This window comes from Salminus brasiliensis, chromosome 7 (assembly GCF_030463535.1).
Source record: "Salminus brasiliensis chromosome 7, fSalBra1.hap2, whole genome shotgun sequence".
Taxonomy (NCBI): Eukaryota; Metazoa; Chordata; class Actinopteri; order Characiformes; family Bryconidae; genus Salminus; species Salminus brasiliensis.
Genome location: NC_132884.1, coordinates 35,067,935 through 35,088,245, shown reverse-complemented (window position 1 = coordinate 35,088,245; position 20,311 = coordinate 35,067,935). Strand labels below are relative to the sequence as shown.

Here is a 20,311-nt window from a genome sequence, read left to right as displayed (position 1 = left end):
ATTGTTTGCCATTAAGCTGATGGCATCAAAAATGCTGGATCAGATACTGAAGCTCATTTTGCATCTGAGTAAAATGAATATCGACTGATATATCAGAGTTTCAGTATCGTATCGCAATAGATCTTATTTCAGCATGGGTTCAACATGTAGCTGAATTTTTCTCCCTCCCTTTTTATTTGGACTGTCAGCTCCTCTCCAGCCCATGATGGCCAGTCAGCAGCCAGCATATCAGGGCATGATGGGAGTTCAGCAGCCGCAGAGTGCCAGTATAATGAGCTCGCAGCGTACAGGCATGAGCGGACAGATGCAAGGCATGATGGTCCAGTACACACCCATGCCCTCCTATCAGGTACTGTGTCTCAGTTCACATGTGCATTCATGTGCATATGTGTATTGTAATGCACTGTGTTTTTATAAATAACCTGTGTGCGAGTGTGTTTAATGCTTCTCTGCTGACCCCAGGTGGCCGTAGCTAATGAAACCCAGCCTGTGGTGCAGCAGCAGTACCAGCAGCCTGTCATGGTGCCAGTCAGCCAGTCTGTCCAGGGTGCCATGCCAACCCCTGCACCCATGCCAGTCTACTACAGCGTCCTGACCCCTACACAACAGAACAGCACAAGGTAGCCAAAGACACAACAGTGCACAGGTTTATAATATATATATATATATAGTCGTGAAAAATGAAGTCACTCAAAAACCTTTTGTCATCTAAATGTCGTCTTAGTTTAAACAAGATTGAGAGATGTGGGTGTAAACTAACCTAAACACTTACAACTGAAGGAACGGTCTAAACATAGTTTGTTAAATATAATGAAAATTAGAGATATATATATAATAGAGAATTCTATAATTTAGAATATAAATAGAAATTCTTTTTAGTTTTCTTATGAGGAAAAGGTTAGAACAGCCGGTCTTATTTAAATCCCAGACATTTAGTCTGTTTTGCTCTTGATTGTTGAAGTGAGTGGAATCACCATGGCCAGATCCAGAGAGCTCTCTGATGCCCTCAGAGAGTCGTAGAGACTGGGAAGGGATTTAAATAGAACAATTAGGAATCAGCCGTTCCACTGTCCGCAACTAATTTTACAAGCAAAACAACTGCCGACATGGCCAGGTCAAGCCGTCCTATCAAGTTCAGTCCAACAGCAGACCACAAGGTGTGTAAAGAAGTCTATCCCAGCATTTCATCACGAGATCTACAGGTAGCTCCTGCCACAGTTAAAGTCAAATGCCCGCATCTACTATCAGAAAAAGATTTTCATTGGAGGTGTGCAAGGAGGAACCCCTTACTGAGTTTGCCACAGAAGAGCTAGACAAAGACCAGGGTGTGTTAAATATGTTTAAAAGGACAGATGTTTGCATGGTGTTCCCTAGTTTCATAACATCACTGTGTAATGAGGCTATTTGGTACACAGTGTTTTGGTTAGATTGTTTGATTGCTATTTCTGTGTGTGTTTGTGTGTTTTAGTCCGTCTGTGGGTTACCTGCAACCTCCCAGTTCAGATCAGTACCAGATGACACAGTCTCCGTCCCCCTGCAGCCCTCAGCAGATTCAGCAGCAGTATTCAGGTAATTGTTGCCTGTAAAACACTGTATAACACTGAACACTGATGAAAACTGAACTCCAGTCACTGTATGGATTTGTTTATTTCCACCAGCAAATCACCTGATTTACTTTAATGAAGGATTGATTAGATAAACTCAATGCTGGTATACACTGGGGTTCCTCAAGGAGAGGTTAGGACGTTAACATACATTTATTCTGTCAGTATTTTAACAGTTTGTCCACACTTACTGCTCAGACAAACAGCTTTACATCATTTTCTCAAACTTTTACACATCATTGCAAAATGTCGCAACCCGTACACACACATTTCAACTCAAGGACATGGAATTTGTTACTGAACAAACAGTATAGCCATGTCTTAAACCTTTTATCTCCATTTTTATTCATTTTTCTCTTTTTGACATAATGTGAATCTGGCAGCAGTTTTTTACGTTGTTTCAAAGTTGTTATGAATCGATCAATAGAAATGCCCCAAAATTACTAGAAATAGAATATTTTTTTACATTGACTTTCTAGGTTAAGAAGATTTTTTTCCTTCTATAAAGTTGCCTTTTTGGAGAGACAAGGTTTTTGTGTGATAGTGACGATAAATTAGTTCTATTTGTTCCATTTGTGTGTGTTATTTATTCCCAAGAATTTATTCCCAAGAATTAATGTAGATTATATCAGCTGACAATACCTCGTAGCTCATCATCACATATAGCAGACAGGCTATTTTTAGCTCTGACTGTTTATCTTTTGGTTGTTTGCAGTTCATGTGGATTCTGTACACACCAGCTCTTTGTTTGGTTTAAGTGTGATTGCTGAATACTTCAGACTTAGTCGCTTTTCACCAAACGTAGATGAGATGTATTAGTATGTTCCTATGCGAATTACACTCTGGAAACCATCCATGGTAAAACCAAATAAATTCAATTAATCTCTGTGGTTTTGGAAATAAAATAAAAAAAATCATATATCCCATCTCATATATCCCATCTCATTTTTATTAATAAAACTTACTAAATAATATTAATAGAAACTTACTAAATAATAGAAAGTCTACTAAAGACCAGGCACTTTAGCTGTGTTCAAATCAGTAAAAAACAATCAGTAATCTACATTGATAGTTGGCGCCTGAAATCCCTACATAAATAGTTTGGATAACCTCGTGCTGTGAACTTTTGTACGACACCTGCTGACCTGTAAAGTGAATGAAGTAATAGTGGTCATTGGCGTGATCTCTGCCACATATAGCTGCTCTTACCTTTCACCCCATTCAGGCTGATGAAACTGGTATCAGGGTCTTTCCTGTGAGAACTTTAAATCATCAGTCCTTAATCAGGTAATGCATGTAATGGGGGTGGAAATGACACTGAGATCACTGGCCTGTGCAGTAGACCCCTCTGCGTAACCGAGCATTAATATCCCAGGAGGTGAATAGAGCCATGCTTTGTGCACAGTAAAAGCAGCCTGTGTGATTGAATTGGGGGCATGTAGCAATAAACTCCTGAACCAGAATTTCTCTGAATCAGAATTGGAGTTTCGTGGAATATCACTGTTTGTGTTGGGTTGTGCGTCTGTTTCTGTGTAGGAGTGCCGCCCCCTGGTCCAGGTGTCATGGTGATGCAGCTGAGTGTTCCAAATGGGCCACAGTCTACCCAGAACCCTCCTATGGTGCAGTGGAACCCCTGCAAGTATTACAGTGTGGAGCAGAGACCCAGCAAGCCTGAGCCACAGGTATTAAAAAAACACTTGTGGGCATAAACACATCGCTACTTTAGTATGTTCTTTTGACTCCTGTGCAGAACTGCAGAACCACGTTCTCCACTGGTTAACATTAAGCACACTTAACCCCCACTGCACAGTGGAATTTAACCTCCATGTTTTTACCCATGCATGCCACTGTACACACATACTCACACACACTCAGCAGTGGGCCACTTTGGGGAGCAATTCGGAGTCCCCCTCCGAATCTACCTCAGCCGTGGGCCTGGAAATCGAATCCGCAGCCTTCCGAGCTCCGAGTCCATTTCTTTAAACTTTAGGCCACGGCTAAGCAGCCAGCAGAGGGCATTGTTTGGCTGGGTGGAGGATTTTTATATATATATATTTATTTTTTAGGGCCAAATGTACTTTGGTTGGTACATATGTATTTTGGCAAATCTGCTAAATTAGCTGTTTGGAAATCCTTTTTGGCATGATCCGTATGGTTGGACATGGCTATTCTGAGCTCATGGAGACCGAAGTGGAATCTGAACTGGGCCTTTAATCAAATTACTAATGTGCCTGTATTGAGAAAACATGATGCATAGATGGAAGTGGTTTCTTGTTTAACTGCTGATCAGTTGACCAGTGTTTTTACAGTCGATGGTTATTTGTCCTCTCCCTGTAGGTCAGCACTCAGTTGAGTAGTCCTCTGGCATCTCCTACTCAGTCTCCCACTCCATCTCCATCCAGCAGTGGGAACAGCGTGTGCCCTGGACTTGGCCCACTGCCGCTCATTTCTCAGTTTCCTCGGCCTGGAGGGCCTGCACAAGGTACCGGCACTGGGGATGAATTGTCTGAACTCTAGAATCCACCAGAGGGCAGTGTAGAGTTTTTTTCATAGAAACACTAGTGCTGCTGGCTGGGGCTACTTTACTCTGGAGAAGTTCTGCATTGCACTACCAGAGGGTCTCTAGCACTGGATAGATACAGTCATGTAAAATAATTAATGAGATTAATACTCAGAGATAAAGGTAACATAACTAAACACAACTTAAAACATGCATTTATAAAATGGATTAAAATAGAAATTGAATTTTCCTGTGATAAGACGTTCGGACACTCCCACATTTGTTACTACTGAAAATGTGTAAAATCAGGAGCAGAACATCAGCTGCTAGAGAGGATTCTGGAGGAGTCTGTCTGGTCTGATCTTGATTGCTGAAGAGTAGTATCAACATGGACAGACCCAAAGAGCTCTTTGAGGCCTTCAGAAAGAAGGTTGTAGATACAGAAAAGGTATCAATTAGAATCCTAGCAACTTTAGCCCAAGAGCAGACCACAAGACCACAACGGTCCTAAAACTTCATAATGGGTCCTACAGGTAGCTCTTTTCAAAGTACAGAATCTACCATCTGAAGGAGACTGCGCAGGTTTGATTTTCATGGACTTGCTGTCAGAGGGTTTGATTTTTCTCAAGTTGTGAATTTATTGTTTGGTTTCAGCTGACTAGAGACACGCTTTTCCACAACCGTCTACAAGTAACTGAGAGTGATGGGCATTCTATTACAGTTAATGCCTCTCTCACAAACACACATGCATCCAGCACATGCCCAGCATGTTGTCAGTGTTGACTCATGACACAGGTTGTGTGTGTGTGTGTGTCACTGTCACCCTGCCTGCCGACACATCGCAGATTATGGTGTACTCTGCCAACAGATCATGGTGTACCAATTACAGTTTACTGTACAGATATATATATATATATACACACACACACACACACACACACAATATCCTTTGCCGGTATCTGGTTCCCCCACTGCCCTTCTAATGTAGTGTGGCTTGATCTCATTGCTTTTGGCCCTCCTCCAAGAGCACTAAACACTTTTCTATGTGTGTGTTGCAGGAGATGGCCGGTATTCCTTACTGGGGCAGCCACTGCAGTATAGCCTGTGTCCTCCACAAATCATGCACAACCACAGCCAGTCCTCTTATAGCTCCCACCAGGTGAGTGGGGTGTGTGGGTGTGTGTGGGAGTGGGTGTGTGTGGGAGTGGGTGTGTGTGGGAGTGGGTGTGTGTGGGAGTGGGTGTGTGTGTGTGTACTGTATGTGTTCTCCAACCATAACAGTGTGCCTCTTGTGGTTTAGCTGTAACCCACACAAGGTGATTTTTACTGTTCTTCACGTTTCATCATCTCTGTGTTTCTGCTGTGCACTCTAGTTATTTTCTCCACTTGCTGTTCATAGCTCACTCTCGCACAGTGGTCTCATCTAATTTTGAGATGGCTGATTGCCCACTTTACTGTGTATTTGTGTGTGTGTGTGTGTGTGTGTGTGTGTGTGTGTGTGTGTGTGTGTGTGTGTCTGTGTGTCTGTGTGTGTGTGTGTGTGTGTGTGTGTATCCACAGAGCCCTGGAGTGATAAAGCATGGAGCCCGGGGGAAGAAACAGACACTTAAATCTGCCTCTACAGATCTAGGAACTACTGACGTGGGTAAGACTCTCATACAGACACACACTTGCGCTCCAGTGGTACAGGAACTACTGACATTAGGGCCCAACACATGTCTTAACCACTGTTTAAGTAGTGTGAATGTATTATTTATTGTTTTTTCCTTATCCAGTGTCTTAGAAATGAGGTCATCACGATAATTGGAATCAGTATTGGCAGTTAAATACTTAAAAATTATGTACATTAAACATACACTGTATGGACAATATTATTTGGACACCTTCTCATTCATTGTTTCTTCCTAAATCAAGGGTATTTAAAAATGGTTTCTTCTTTTTTGTGTGTGTGTGTGTTTCAACACAGTATTGCAGAACATATATGTTGCGATACCGCGATATATCAATATGTTTGTACACCTTTAGCGACAGTATGTGTTCCTATACCATATAAAAAAAAGCACTATTCTTCTCTGCAGTGGTCAGCCGTGTTCTGGAGGTGACCGACCTACCTGAAGGCATCTCCCGTCCCGAAGCCGAGAAGCTCTTCAACCAGCTCTCGCTGTGCGGTGCCAAGATCCAGTGGCTGAAGGACCCCCAGATGCCCCGGGGGCCCACAACTGCCCCAGGACCTGGGGGAGGAGGCGGAGGAGTGTGCAAGAACGATGCGCACGACCCAGCTCACCTCTACACAGTGGTGGCCGTTTTTCCCAATACCATGGCCGCCCAGAGCGCCTCCTTCAAGCTGAACAACAGCGGAGGCAGCCTGTTCAAACTGCGCGCCGCCAAAAAGAACTATGACCTGCGCGTGCTGGAGAGAGCCAGCTCCCAGTGAGGAGGGAGAGAGAGAGAGGGAGCGAGAGAGAGAGCGCGGGAGGCAGGGAGAAGGAGAGGAGGATTCTGGTGGATAATGAGAGGAAACTGAAGATGCTAAAAGGGAAGAGATCATTCTGGTGTTCTTAGTCTTTTTTTGTTTTGTTTTGTTTTGTTTTGTTTTGTTTTGTTTTGTACCATTCTCCCAAGAGCACATAAGACATGTATGCATGTGTAACTCTGTTGCTGTATATGTAATCACACACACATACACACAACACACACACACACACACACAACACACATATTGGCAACAGAGCAGCAGCAGCACACAGAGATGCACTGAACAGAGGAACCTGGATAAGCTCCTCCCCCTTCCCTATTGCACCGTCATGCACCTTTTCATCCCTCTTTCATTCTGTCCCTCCGTTCTCCTCATACTCTCTCTCTCTCTCTCTCCTCTCTCTCTCTCTCTCTCTCTCTCTCTCTCTCTCTCTCTCCCTCTCTCTCTCCCTTTCTATTTTGCTCTCGCGCACTCTCGCTCTGCTCACCTTCCTCTCCTCCCTCTCACTGATTCTTTTTCTTCTGCTCGCCTCTCTCTCTCTCTCTCTCTCTCTCTCTCTCTCTCTCTCTCTCTCTCTCTCTCTCTCTCTCTCTCTTGCTTTCTGTTTGCCTTAATGCTGTTGTGGACTTCTATATCGCGCTGTTTTCTTTTCACACTCTCTCTCGCTCTCGCTCTCGCGCTGTCTCTCTCTTTCTTTCTCTCTCTCTCGGATGAAATAATGTTCTTTTTTTTTGGTTGGATATATTTATATAAGTGATGTAAGGATTATAAAAATCTATATATTCAGTGATTTTTTTTTTTCCAGTGGATAAGTTGAAGCTCCTTTACTACCCGTCCCCTGTCCCTCTCTTCTCCCCCTCTCCTTTCCCCTCTCCCTGCACTCCCTTGTACCCTCTCTCCTTCATTGTATTTTGCGTTTATGTTGACAGCTGTGCAGGAAGTTATCTGAGGTATTTAAAAAGTGCACAATGATTGATTGTAAATTCCATTTAATCTGTTCTTTTTCTTTTGTTTGTTTGTTTTTAAAAATATAAAAGATGACCAAAAACACCTGGATCTGTCTCTTGTTTTTTCTCTATTCAAAACATATATACACACACACACACACACACACACACACACACACACACACACAGTATTCCCAAATCATCCCAAAATTATGGGATGGGGCACCATCATTCCACAGAACACAGTTCCACTGCTCTGCAGCTCAGTGCTAAGGGGTATTGTACCCATCTTGCCCACACCTGGCATTGTGCCAACAGGTTCATGTTTATTTGCTCCAGAGTTGTATTCTATTGGCTGTCATTGCTCCTAGTGTAATGTTGGTCTGCACAGGCGTCTGTTAGCTGTTGTAGCAGAGCTATGGAACTGTGCTTTCCTGCAAGCTAGCTGGCTTCCTAGCAAAGCTGCATCAGCAACAGTTCAAAAAGAGTGTTGGAGGGGACGTGCTGGTCTTCACCAGTCATAGTCATAGGGGGGGTTCACATGAATGGAGATTGGGTAACTGGCTTTCCACATTGGGTAGAAAATGAGGCTACGTAAACCAGGCCTCTGCATTTTCTGTGCCAGTGTAACCCGTGGGCAGAAGGGTAACTCAAACTCTGCAAGTGAGGAAGTTCAAGCCAGGAGCGAGGGGATATCTGTGCTAGGCTAAAAGTTAAACCTGCCTTCCATTTACTTTGAAAGTTGGTTGTTAGAGCTGGGAATGATGTTACATCTCAGTTAACCACATTTCTCAAAAAAAAAAAGGTCAGCTAAAGATGTCAGAGTTTACCACAGCTGGTTTGACGATCCTTTACTGGTGTTTTATGACAAATCTTAACCTAAATATGTCCCAGGTTAGCACGGTTAGTGATACCAGTTGATAACACATTGATGTATTGTGTGCAAACCAAACACCAGGGAAACGTCCACAGATAGAAGGCGGACAGTAATGTGTGTATGACTGATTTAATGAGACACAAGCAGAAGTGCTAATAAGCTGTGTAACACTACTGCCTTTATTAGTGTTGATGTATGTTGCAGCCGTCTTGGATTTTGAACTCTGTGTTTGTGAGGCACTCCAGACTTTCTGAGTAGGAAATTCCGACCTGTGGGGGCATTCCAGCAGAAATGTCCTTGGAAATCAGAAATTCTGACAACCCAGTTCAAATGGAACACAGCATAACAATCACCTTAGCCAGCTAACCACACACTGTGTCGAGAGCACCGAATAATTGCAAAAAAAACAGTCCTAAACACACAGAGATGTTATGCTATGCTATGTGAATTCGGTGAGTTGTCACTGTGCTGTAAACTGGCACAAAAGCAGAGCTAATCAATTTTTTCATAAAAGGAAAATCATGTTTCATGCTGAGTCAAAATAGCAGGGTTTTAAATATCCATCTTAAGCTGCATTTCAGCATTTACACCCCAACCAAGGTTACTTACAATATATTTATACAAGGAACAATACATTAAAACTCTAAGTAAATGCTTTCTATGGTACCTTTTAGAATTTGTGGATCATTACTGTGGTCAAGAGGTGCACACAACATGCATCAATACACTGATCAGCCATAACAATAATACCACCTCCCTGTTTCTACACTCACTGTCCATTATATCAGCTCCACTTCCCATACAGTAGCTCTGTAATTACAGACTGCATCCATCTGTTTCTCTGTATACTCTGTTAGTTTCCTTTCACCCTGTTCTTCAATGCTCAGGAGCCCACAGGACTGACCACCACAGAGCAGGTATGGTTTGGGTGGTGGGTCATTCTCAGCACTGCAGTGGCTCCATTGTCATGGTGGTGGTGTGGATTTTTGTGATGTTTATTTAATTACAATATTACAGTAAATAATAAAAAAAGCGATATATATATAATGTAATTTCATCTGCTATGAGGTTTGATCTCCACTTTTGAATATTATTATTGTGTAATTCTCAGAATTTCTTAATTACTTAATTTTGAGAAAGTACATGGATAATAAAAATGCACATAATGACACTCATTCATTAAATTATCCATTTATTTATTTATTTATTTAGCATTTCATCTAAACAAAGTTTCACCACAGCAAGAAACACAGGAAAAGACGGGAAAAGGCCACCATAGTATCCCCTATGATGACCTCTGGTAACCTTTCAAATGATTTTGAGGGGGAGACGAAACAAAGTCCCCTGAGCTCTGTTCTGTGTTTGATGATGACTTTTGTAAGCCTGCTCTGTTTCCGTATTCAGAAGGTCAGCAAGTTACAGGATGTGAAAGAACTCGCCCATTTGGCTTGCCCATTTCTTTCAGTCTGGTATAAACATCTGACAGGTGCAGCTGTCTGAAATTCTCTTTTTGGGTCACACTAACCACCCAAAGGGGATGGGGGCATTGCTTTCTGAATCCCCCACCTGTTGGGAGTGGGTGAGGGGGTTTTGGTTCAGCTCTGAAGACCAGACACACCCCAGAGCTCCAGCCAGAGTGGAACCGGAGCAGGACTTGTACAGTAAGGTAAGACAGAAGAGCTTCTGAGTTGGAATCAGTTTTGCTTTTCTTGAACTCGTCTATAGTCTTCTCTGTAAGAGGAAGAACAAGCACCACACTTACTCACCGTCCTGCTCTTGAGGATTGCCACGGTGGATGTTTATTGGAGATAGAATAGATATCAGGGCTGCATCAACATGGGACTTATGTGGGCTAATGTTTTCTGTACATATCTACTGATGCTGATACATAAATGTTCAGTCATTAATAAAGTGTTCTGGTGTGGTGTGACTGTAGTTCTATGGAAAGTTTTGTGATCTGCTGTGAGATTATGGCTTAGAATTGAGCTCAGGACTGTATGTAAAGTAGGACTGCAACAAACAAAAAATTCGTAATCGAGTAATCTATAGATTATTGAAACAAATATTCAATTATTTAATTAGGGATTGCTCAAAAAACTCATGTAGATGTAAATGTAGTTTGAAGTTGTTCTATTTTCTAGCTAACTAAGAATAAAACAATACAGATTAATATCTTACTTTTCTTCTAATATAATAAATAAAGCTCCAATATCTTTTTTCCTGTCAACATTTAAAATCAAGGATGTGCAAATTGGCAGTAATGCAATAATTTCCCATAATTTTAGATTTAGATCAGCAAAAAAGACAAAAGGGACAGAAGTGAAACAGTCATTTTAGCTTTCCCTGTGATAATATTTCGTGTTTCTGCTACGTTCATGTTAGTGACCAGTTTTATTTTGACAGTCTGGACGGAGCCATGTCAGCCCTCCACTGCTGGCAGCATAACCAGCAAGCTGATTGGCTGTTTTTGTAGAAGGACGGGACTGTACGCATAAACACACGCCATGTTGAGCCCTACGAGAACTTCCTCTCCTATTCAACCAGTGGCCGGTCTCCTCATTAATAAAGTCTCTGGGGTTACCCTTTACACTCATCCCGTGTCCTGATGCTATCCCCATATCCCCACTAACAGCACCAGAGTGATGTGGCTGCAGATGTGTGGCCTTGTTGCCTTATGGCTCTCTTAATGGTTTTATCCACATACTTCGTTCATGTGACAGACAGCTGCTCAGCCTGTATGCTTTCACTGCAGCTCTGTAAACAGTGACAGCGGCAGTAAAGCTGTATTTTTACCATTAGTTTTTAATTCGTGGTTCATGTGCGTCCTGAACCGGCTCTAGTTGGCGTGTGAAACATGTGAATGTGATGACGCCACCAACTAATGGACTGTTAAATTAGTTGCCAACTAATTTGGTTGTTGATTTTAATAGAATAAATCGATTAGCCGATGCAGCCCTAATCTAAAGAGTGGGGCTTTGTGATTGGGGTTAGGGTCTCTCATTAGATGCCAACTAATTTGGTCGTTGATTTAAGTAGACTTGGGATCACTCATTAGCCCAGCGATTGCCTTAAACAAGGAAGTTTGTCTGATTAAATTAGACACTATGTTTTCTACGCCCTACATGTGATTGCTACAGCTTTCAGTAGCTTTCGAGACTTCTGGGCTGGTTTTCCTGAAGCACAAAACGAATTCTTAAAGCAGGGTGTTCAATCCTGGGCCTGGAGATCTACCACCCTGCAGAGTTTAGCTTCACCCTGAATCTAACACACCTGATCCAGATAATGAAGGCCTTTAGGAGCAACTGAACATTAGAGTCAGCTGTGTTGGATCTGAACTCTTCAGGATGGTGGATCTCAAGGACCAGGATTGAGCAACCCTGTCTTAAAGGCTTGAGCGAGCATCACACTGAACACTGTCTCTCCCAGTTGAAATGCTCTTGACACCAGCTCTTGAGTATTCTGAGTAGAGTACGGTTACATACTTAGGCCTGCACATGTACCTTACTAAACAAATGCCTTATATTGAGGTTTTCTATGCCTACAGCACCCCCCGTTGGTCACAGACAAGTTCTACAGGTGATCCACAGTCAGCAATGTCACAGTATGACCAGTAAGTGTCACCTATCAAATAACTGATCTTCCCTTCTCTTCCCTTCCCTGTAATTTCATTCTCTCCCATTTCAACCAAATTGCTTCTTGGCCTGCATTCTTTGGCTGTGGCAGAACAGGTGTGTTGACTCTGGGTTTGGTTCCTGCCAAAGCCAGATCTCAGGTCACACTCTCCAGTTCTACATGTCACTCCAGCTCGACTTTCTACTTCCTTTATAGACTGGATGACAAGGATTCTGTGGACATCCATGATAACCCTCCTGATCCAGACAATGTGGTGAAGGAGGACAACAATACGGTGGGTTCAGTCACTAACACACACTCTTCAGTGCCCACCATGATGATGCTCCTCGGGCATCCCCAGGCCACAGGCCAGTCCCCTATGATCTCCAAAATGGGCCTACAAAAATAGTCGAGACCTTCCATTCTTAAAGCAAGACTATTCCAATTTATCCTTCTGTTTTTAAAGCCATAGTGACATGGCAGCTGTTTGTGTCTGTCCTCGCTTTGATGTATATTTAGGACTGATGCCAAGCCCCTTTCCTGTAAACTCTGCTGAGAGTGTTCATGGCTCCTGTTCAGAGTTTTTTTTTCCATATTCCCGTGTGTGTGTAGATGATAGGTCTGGGGTAAGCAGGCAGAGAGAGAGAGAGAGAGAGAGAGAGAGAGAGATATACCGTCAGGCAACGCTAGCTGGAATATGTGGGAGGCAAACCCATATCGGAGCAGCAGGGCCCTCTGAAGTCCTGGATTCCTGGGGGATTCTGGAGAACAGGTTGAGCTTTAGTCATGGCAACGCAACAGCATTCCTGCAGAGAGCTGTAGATCCAGTTCTCCACAGAGATGGGACAAATTTAGAATCCGAACTCTTCTCACCGGAACTCTTTCTCCACTTCCCATACAGAAGCACTGTGTAGTTCTATAATTACAGACTGTATCCACCTGTTTTTCTGCATGCTTGGCCTCCTTTCACCCTGTTCTTCAATGCTCAGGACCCCACAGGACTGACCACCACAGGGCAGCTATTATTTGGTGCTGGGTCATTCTCTGCACTGGGGATGGGGTGGGGGCATGTTAGTGTGTGTTGCGCTCGTTCGAGTGGAGTAGACACAGTAATGCTGCTGGAGTTTTTAAACACTGTGTGCACTTACTATGTCATTCTCTAGTCCTCCATCAGTGGTCACAGGACGCTGCCCACAGGGCGCTGTTGGCTGGATATTTCTGGTGGGTGGACTGTTCTCAGTCTAGCAGTGACGCTGAAGTGTCTGATTATACCAGTGCAACTGTTGAAGAAGAGTTAGTACAGTGAATTTGCTCTACTGAATACACAGTCTAATGTTAGGGTGTTCTCACACCTGCACTGTTGAGTCCGACTTAACCGGACTCTGTTTTGGGTTCGTTTGGGCAGGTGTGAATAAAATAATCACATTCCTCTGAGGAGCAGCGGTTTGTTTGTGGGGATAATGTGATCTGACCTCAATCTGACCCAACTATCAGATGTTCTCTGTAAGATTGAGCTAAACGGTAGTTTACTCTAATATATCACCCAGAGAATTACTACAGCTGTGAACAAATGCCATTCATTCTCTTTGCTCCCGCCTCAGACCAGACCGGTCTGACCAATCAGCGGAGAGAACAATTTCACATGGTTCGTTGTGGTGCTTTTTGATTGTAAACCTAAGGGGAAACATTCCCAAGTTCACAAATCCGACTGATTTGAACCAGAGCAAACCAACCATATGTGTAAATGCACCCTTAATCTACTAGCTAATGCTTGATTCCACCACTGAAAACCCCAGAAGTCTGATTGTGGAGCATTTAGACCTAATCTAACCGTTTTAAAGTAACTCCACCAGGCAGGCTTTAGTGTTTACACTAACACATCCATTTCAGCTCACAAAGGGTTTGTTAATTAGCTGATTTGTCTGAAGCACCAAATTATGCAGACAGTGAGTTTTGTATTGAGCAAGATTGGCAACCCCTGGCCTAGTCTGTGAATGCTTTCTTCTTTCCCCTTCGGATACCTAGGGAGCTTTTTTTGTTAATGTCTGTTAATGCCGTATGGACGGGTTCAGCTTTGCACTGTACCTCCGAAGGTAACATTTTGATCGGGTTGTGTCTTTACTCCTCTATATGTGTTTCCATTACCCTTCTCCCATCTCTCAGGTCTATTTCATCTACGATGAAGAAGTAGAGGTGGAAGAGAAAGAGGAGCCCCCTCCTCCTGAGCCGGTCAAGCCAGTCAATGATAAGCCGCACAAGTTTAGGGACCACTACTGCAAGAAGCCGAAATTCTGTGACGTCTGTGCCCGCATGATCGTTCGTAAGTGCGCCGGTTTGACAGGGACCAGCAATGTGATGCTCCTTGGCTTCATGTAAGCAGCTCTAACAGTTATGTCTGCTCATGTTGCTTGCTGTTGTCTTTTTGCAGTCAATAATAAATTTGCACTGAGGTGTAAAAACTGCAAGACGAGTATTCATCATCAGTGCCAGAACTACGTGGAGTTCCAGAGGTGCTTCGGAAAAATCGTGAGTAGTTAAAGTAGCTGAAACTGTGGAACGGTGCATTGCTATGTGTGTATATCATCACTCCCATAATGATGAAACTGATAGTTCTTTACATTGTGTCAAATTTCATGATGGATTGACCAATAGAAATGCTCCAAAATGACTTTGGACTAGAAGGTATGCACGTGACCTCACAGATGGCGGGAGTCGCTGTAGCCACGCCCACTGAGTGGCAAACAGACTGACCGAGTGGCAGCGTTAGCATTCAGTGTGAATGTCGTTAAAACGGGAAAGAGCTCGTGTGCGACTGACTGTACAAACAGATTTACAGACTGCTGAAAGCTAAAGAGAAGAGAAATGAATGAATAGCGGAAATCCAGGCACCGCAACGTGTGGGTGCTCAGGGCTTGGTGAAGTCACTCTCTGAAAAAACCAAGCCTACCGTAGTTGCTAATTTAGCGACATGCTAAGTTCGATTAAAAGTGAAAGCCAGTACATTTGCCTGAAAACAGTGTAAAACACTCCTCAGATATGCAGATATCCTTAGATATGAGGCTACTGGCTACACATAGATGTCCATGGACTATTGGTTCTTTTCAGGAGTTTGGATAATTCACTGTTGAGTCCAACTGCCTTTAACTTGAGCAGATAATCGCTTGTTTCATTCCTGGTTTGAAGAGACCCCCCTGCATCAGTTTCTCTGGTTTTACTATTTATAGGCAATGTGTTTAGGTAAATTAACATTTGCAGTTTATTTCATAAACCATGGGCAACATTTCCCCCAAATTCCAAATAAAATTTTGCTATTTAAAGCATTTATTTATTTGCAGAAATGACAACTGCTCAAATAATAAAATAAATTATTATAATAATTAAAAACAAAGAAGTTATTATTCAAATTTAAACAACACAGGACTAATATTTGAACTTTGAGAGCATTCAGAAATCTCTATGGTGAAATAACCCTGACTGCCAATGACAGCTCTCATGTCTTGGCCGGCTGTTCACTAGTCTTTCACATTGCTGTTGGGAGACCTTATGCCATTCATAGTCTGCAAATTCAGGTAACTCAGGTAGCTTTCTTTGATGGAATAAAATAGCTGTCATACTCGTGGAGATTCAAATTTAAGAAAAAATGAATTGGTCTTTTAATTTTTTTCAGAGCTGTATGAGTTGTTGTTTTTCTGTCTGACAGCAACAAAATACTTGGGTGTAATTCTCTCCCTGTCTCAGCCTCCAGGTTTTAGACGGGCCTACAGTTCTCCTCTCTACAGCAGTCAGCAGAATGCCACTGTAAAAGAGTTGCTTCCCTTCTGTAAGTTGGAAATTGCCACATCTAAAGTCAGTGAGTCATCTAACCCCTCCGATTTTCCTCTGGATGATAACACACAATATTCTTTCTTTAGCCCAGTCTAACCGCACTGACCCTGTGTTCGAGACGCTGCGTATTGGGGTCATCATGGCAAACAAGGAAAGAAAAAAAGGATCTGAGGACAAGAAACATGTAAGATTTCAAAATGTGAAAAAAGATTGAAATCTGCTTGTATTTTTGAGCCAGTTAATCATATCTACTCATCTAGATGATGATGATGATGATGGAAGAAGAGGAATCGCAGCCTAAAGCTGAGGAAGGAGCAGGAGAAGAAGGTGAGAAATGACTAATCTGATAAAATCTGATAACAAGATAACCTGTGTTACCAAGTGAAAGATGATAACACCCTCAACTCTGTCCAGCGAACCAAGAGATGGAAAAGAAAGGAGACAAAGCAGCAGCAGAAGACAAGGTACAGCTGTCTTTGACCAGAGCGTGTATTTAATATATGGATGTATTTATGATCCTAAATGTAAAGCAGACAGGATTTCAGACGTTCAGACTCAGTCTCTGTATTGTGGTCTCATGCAGATGAAGAAGCCTCTGCCGGGGAAACTGGGGGTCTTCTCTCAGTCACACTACTACTTGGCCCTGTACCGTTTTAAAGCCATTGAGAAAGACGACCTGGACCTGCAGTGAGTGGAGCTACTGGGTCTTTGTGCTTATTATGAATTTAATATGTGTCAGAGTGCACATTTTACATTATATATACATCTATATGTCTCTGTCATGCTATTATATAGTGTATGTGATCCAGGTGGACTTCACAGTGCTTTAATTATGACTCCTAGGAATTGATTCAGACAGATGTCTGAATATTCTAAGCTGTCTAATATTCTATTTCTTAAAGCCACTCTAAAAAAAAAAAACAGTCAATAATGAGGTGAATGTGCTGCAATTTCACTGCCATGCAAAAAACTCTCCAAAATGGTAAATTTACAGAAGAAGGAAAAAAAAACATTCTAAACTTTTAATGGAATTAAAAATGTTTTAATTTTTTTAAAATTGCTATTGGTTTCATTCAAATTGACACTGCCAGATTCACATTATGAGAAACATCCTTCGTTTCTACAGCAACAAAGGAACCAATGGTTGGATCCATTGGGCCCACGCCCAAACTCCTCTACATTACTACGCTCTATAAAACCGCTCCTCTCCCCTCTCCTTCTCGTGGCAAAAGTTCGCACCCCACTACCGCCCATGCTTCTCCTGATTGTCCATTTATGCTCACTTCTGCCTGGCAAGGGTGCAGGGGGTCTGGCCTTGGGTCCCATCAGCTCGAAGCCCTCCAGAATTCACGTCCACATTTCTTGAGTTCTCCTTCCTTGTCTTAGCCAAGCAGGTGTGGACTACACTTCTCAAATACAGGCTTGTAAAGTACAACAAAACACTGTTAGGCTAAGTCTCCGGTGCAGAATAGGCAGGACATACGAAAACTTGAGACAGGGTGCATAGACTGTACGTACAAAGACAATAATTACAATGAATACAAAAATATACAAATATAAAAATGTGCATGTGCAAATGTGTGCATGAAGACTGGGTGATTATAGTCCAAACTGGTCCAAAAAGTCACTACACCAAAATAAGTATGGGATAAATATGTAGAGCAGTGATGGATGTGCTGTGCATATAAATGAAGAGTTAAACAGGGAGTTCAGGAGTGAATGCTGAGGTAGACCAGTGTGGTGTTGTAAACAGCATCTCATCCGTAAACAGAGTGTACAGTATAGCAGCTAGAGGTCAGGTAGAGAGAACAGTACACAGCTTATGTCCTGAGAGCAGTTCAGTTCAAGTGCAGGGTGCAGACAGTCCCTGAGCTGGTGGAGCTCAGTGTGGATATGGTGAATGAACTGGAAGGATCAGAGTAATCAGTGTGTGTGTGTGTGTAGGTGTGTGTGTGTGTCTAGATTGAGATTCATTGCATGCCAGTGAGCCATCAAGGTTGCTAGATGACAGGTGCATCGCTTGTTTGTGATGCAAAGTTAACGTTAAGGGCCGGAACAGGTGCTATTACGGTGCTATTATAGACGGTGCTATTATAATTTCTCTTCAGCTTCCGTAGCCTGCGATTTTGTACACCACATACTGTATACCTGAATTGGGACACATCTAAAAAGTGAAAAACAGTTATAACAGTAATAATGGGGATACAATAGTTTGCATGACAGACACAAAATTTTGCATGTCCAGTATACACCAAGCTTAACGCAGGTTTTATACCAGAAATGGTGAAGCATGATGGTAAAGTATGTGAAAAACCCTGTGAATGAAGTATTGTGCACAAAAATGTAGCCATCAATAGGCCTGTAAAAACAAAGGATCAGGATTAATATAGCTGAGACCCCATATGCACTAAGCCATCTTTGCAACGCTGGCAGGCGGTTATTTCCAATCCCACCAGGCTCATATCCCTATGAATGGGGAGAGGCCAAAATCGAGTGGTTTGCAGTGTTCGGCTCAATAATGCCCAAAATAGTCAGCTCGTACTGGCTACAGCACTTCAGCACATCAAGGTGGTGTTTTCCCCACTAGTGCCACAATATTGGCAACCATTCTCTGCTTGCAGCGTAACCAGCAAGCTGATTTGCTCTTTTGTTGAAGATTGGCTCTTCGTGTTGAGTGTTGCGAGACCACCTATTCATATTATAGTCAGTGACTGGTCTTCTCATGTAAGACGTATCTGTTACTATGCAGGGATTTTACTCCTGGGTTCCCCCTACAGGTGAGAAGTTAATGCACTTTTTTTTGCTGTAAATACAAATTGCACTTTGCGCTCCCCCTAATGGTACACATGCATTTCACAAGCTGAGAGTGGCAATGACAGAGACGCCATTTTCCTTGTTACAGTCAGTGGAGTACCATCATGATTCTGATGCACTTGTACAACCCTAATATGTGTCTGTATGTCTGTCTATCCCTGCCTTTGTGTCTTTAACTCTGTGTTTGTGTGTGTATGTGTGTGTGTGCACATGTATGTGTGTGTCCATTGCAGTCCGGGGGACCGCATTACAGTGATAGATGATTCCAATGAGGAGTGGTGGAGAGTAAGTATTTACCAGCATTAAACACTATTAGTGTACGTGAGCTGTGCACTGACCTGCTCTGGAGTCCACTCAAGGCAAATTAAGGGCTGAGTCCCATTTGGGAATAGATCAGTGTTAACACTGCCAACCAAATGCATTTATCACTGTGCCTGATGCCACCAAGTATTGCGCTGTGTAAATGCAGCTGGTGTAAGGAAAAGGAGTACACCCTGCATGATGATGTGTTTCAGGGTAAGATTGGCGAGAGATCTGGCTTCTTGCCAGCCAACTACATCATCCGTGTACGCTCAGGAGAGAGAGTGTACAAGGTAACTCGCTCCTTTGTGGGGAACCGAGAGATGGGCCAGATCACTTTGAAGAAAGACCAGGTTGGAACCCGCTTACATACACACAGACAGGCCCACAAGCACGCCGAGCACACACGTTCCACAAATGTAAAGAGTGCACGTCTACGCTGCTGAGTTTCGCCATGAATTTCAGTGTTGATAGAATGATCAGTTATACCTGAGTTGGTGACTCTGGCCGAGGCCTTTGTATAATTGAAGGAACGCATTTGCATAGGTCACATTCAGCCCAGCCGTTCTGATATGGACAGGGAGATACTTAGTGTTTGGCTGTATGCGCTTACATGTGGTTAAAATTCTGGGGGCGTCACAGCCTCCCTTAATTTTTGACCTTCTTATTTATTTATTCATTTATTAATTAAAAATTGCGTATTTGTGCAGATCGTGGTGAAGAAAGGAGACGAGGTAAATGGCTATCTGAAGGTCAGCACTGGACGCAAGCTTGGCTTTTTCCCTGCAGATATCCTCCAGGAGATCTGAGTGTGTGTGTGTGTGTGTCTGTGTGTGCACGCTAATTTTAAACATTAGCACATAATGATATATAAATATATTCACACACAATCTATATGTCCAAATGTTTATGGACACCCCTTCTAATGATTGCATTCTTCTACTTCAAGTTGCACCCATTGCTGATACAGATGTGCAAATGCACACACACCCCTGTAGAGAAGTATTGCCCCTGTAGAGAAGTATTGCCAATAGAATAGGACTCTTTGGAGCAGATAAACATGAACCTATTGGCACCATGCCAAATGGCAGGTGTTGGCTAGAGGGGTATAAAGCACCCCTGAAATAATGGTTGGTGCTCCAGCTAATACTTCTGGGATAAGCTGTGGAGTTTGGAATGAGGTGGGGTGGTGATCTTCCAACATCCTGACCTCACTAACACTCTTGTTGCTGAATGCAATCAAATCCTCATGGCAATGCTTCAAGATCTAGTGTAAAGCTTTCTTCCCTGGACAGTAGAGACAGGTATATCCAACAAAAGCAGGATAAACTATTTTTAATTCCTTTAGTTTCATAA

At 42.8% G+C, this 20,311-nt stretch overlaps 2 protein-coding genes across 7 annotated transcripts in view; both read left to right on the top strand.

Annotated features, from left to right (window-relative positions):
- r3hdm2 (R3H domain containing 2) overlaps nucleotides 1–7,112 on the top strand; it is a 65,901-nt gene extending 58,789 nt beyond the window's left edge. For all 6 annotated transcript variants that reach the window (XM_072684749.1, XM_072684750.1, XM_072684744.1 and 3 more), the window contains 8 exons: nucleotides 189–349; nucleotides 463–620; nucleotides 1,469–1,569; nucleotides 3,141–3,286; nucleotides 3,942–4,086; nucleotides 5,163–5,263; nucleotides 5,665–5,749; nucleotides 6,183–7,112. In XM_072684749.1, the coding sequence (XP_072540850.1) occupies nucleotides 189–349; nucleotides 463–620; nucleotides 1,469–1,569; nucleotides 3,141–3,286; nucleotides 3,942–4,086; nucleotides 5,163–5,263; nucleotides 5,665–5,749; nucleotides 6,183–6,538 (1,253 nt within the window). In that variant the 3' untranslated portion in view covers nucleotides 6,539–7,112. The remainder of the gene's footprint in view (nucleotides 1–188; nucleotides 350–462; nucleotides 621–1,468; nucleotides 1,570–3,140; nucleotides 3,287–3,941; nucleotides 4,087–5,162; nucleotides 5,264–5,664; nucleotides 5,750–6,182) is intronic.
- Nucleotides 7,113–11,997: 4,885 nt separating this feature from the next.
- On the top strand, nucleotides 11,998–19,764 carry LOC140559606 (SH3 and cysteine-rich domain-containing protein 3-like). The gene is made up of 12 exons (XM_072683151.1): nucleotides 11,998–12,014; nucleotides 12,233–12,311; nucleotides 14,180–14,336; nucleotides 14,445–14,542; nucleotides 15,755–15,814; nucleotides 15,933–16,025; nucleotides 16,102–16,168; nucleotides 16,256–16,305; nucleotides 16,425–16,528; nucleotides 18,889–18,940; nucleotides 19,171–19,308; nucleotides 19,666–19,764. Exons 1-12 carry the CDS (start codon nucleotides 11,998–12,000, stop codon nucleotides 19,762–19,764), a joined length of 1,014 nt encoding a protein of 337 aa, XP_072539252.1.
- The last annotated feature ends 547 nt before the right edge of the window (nucleotides 19,765–20,311 follow it).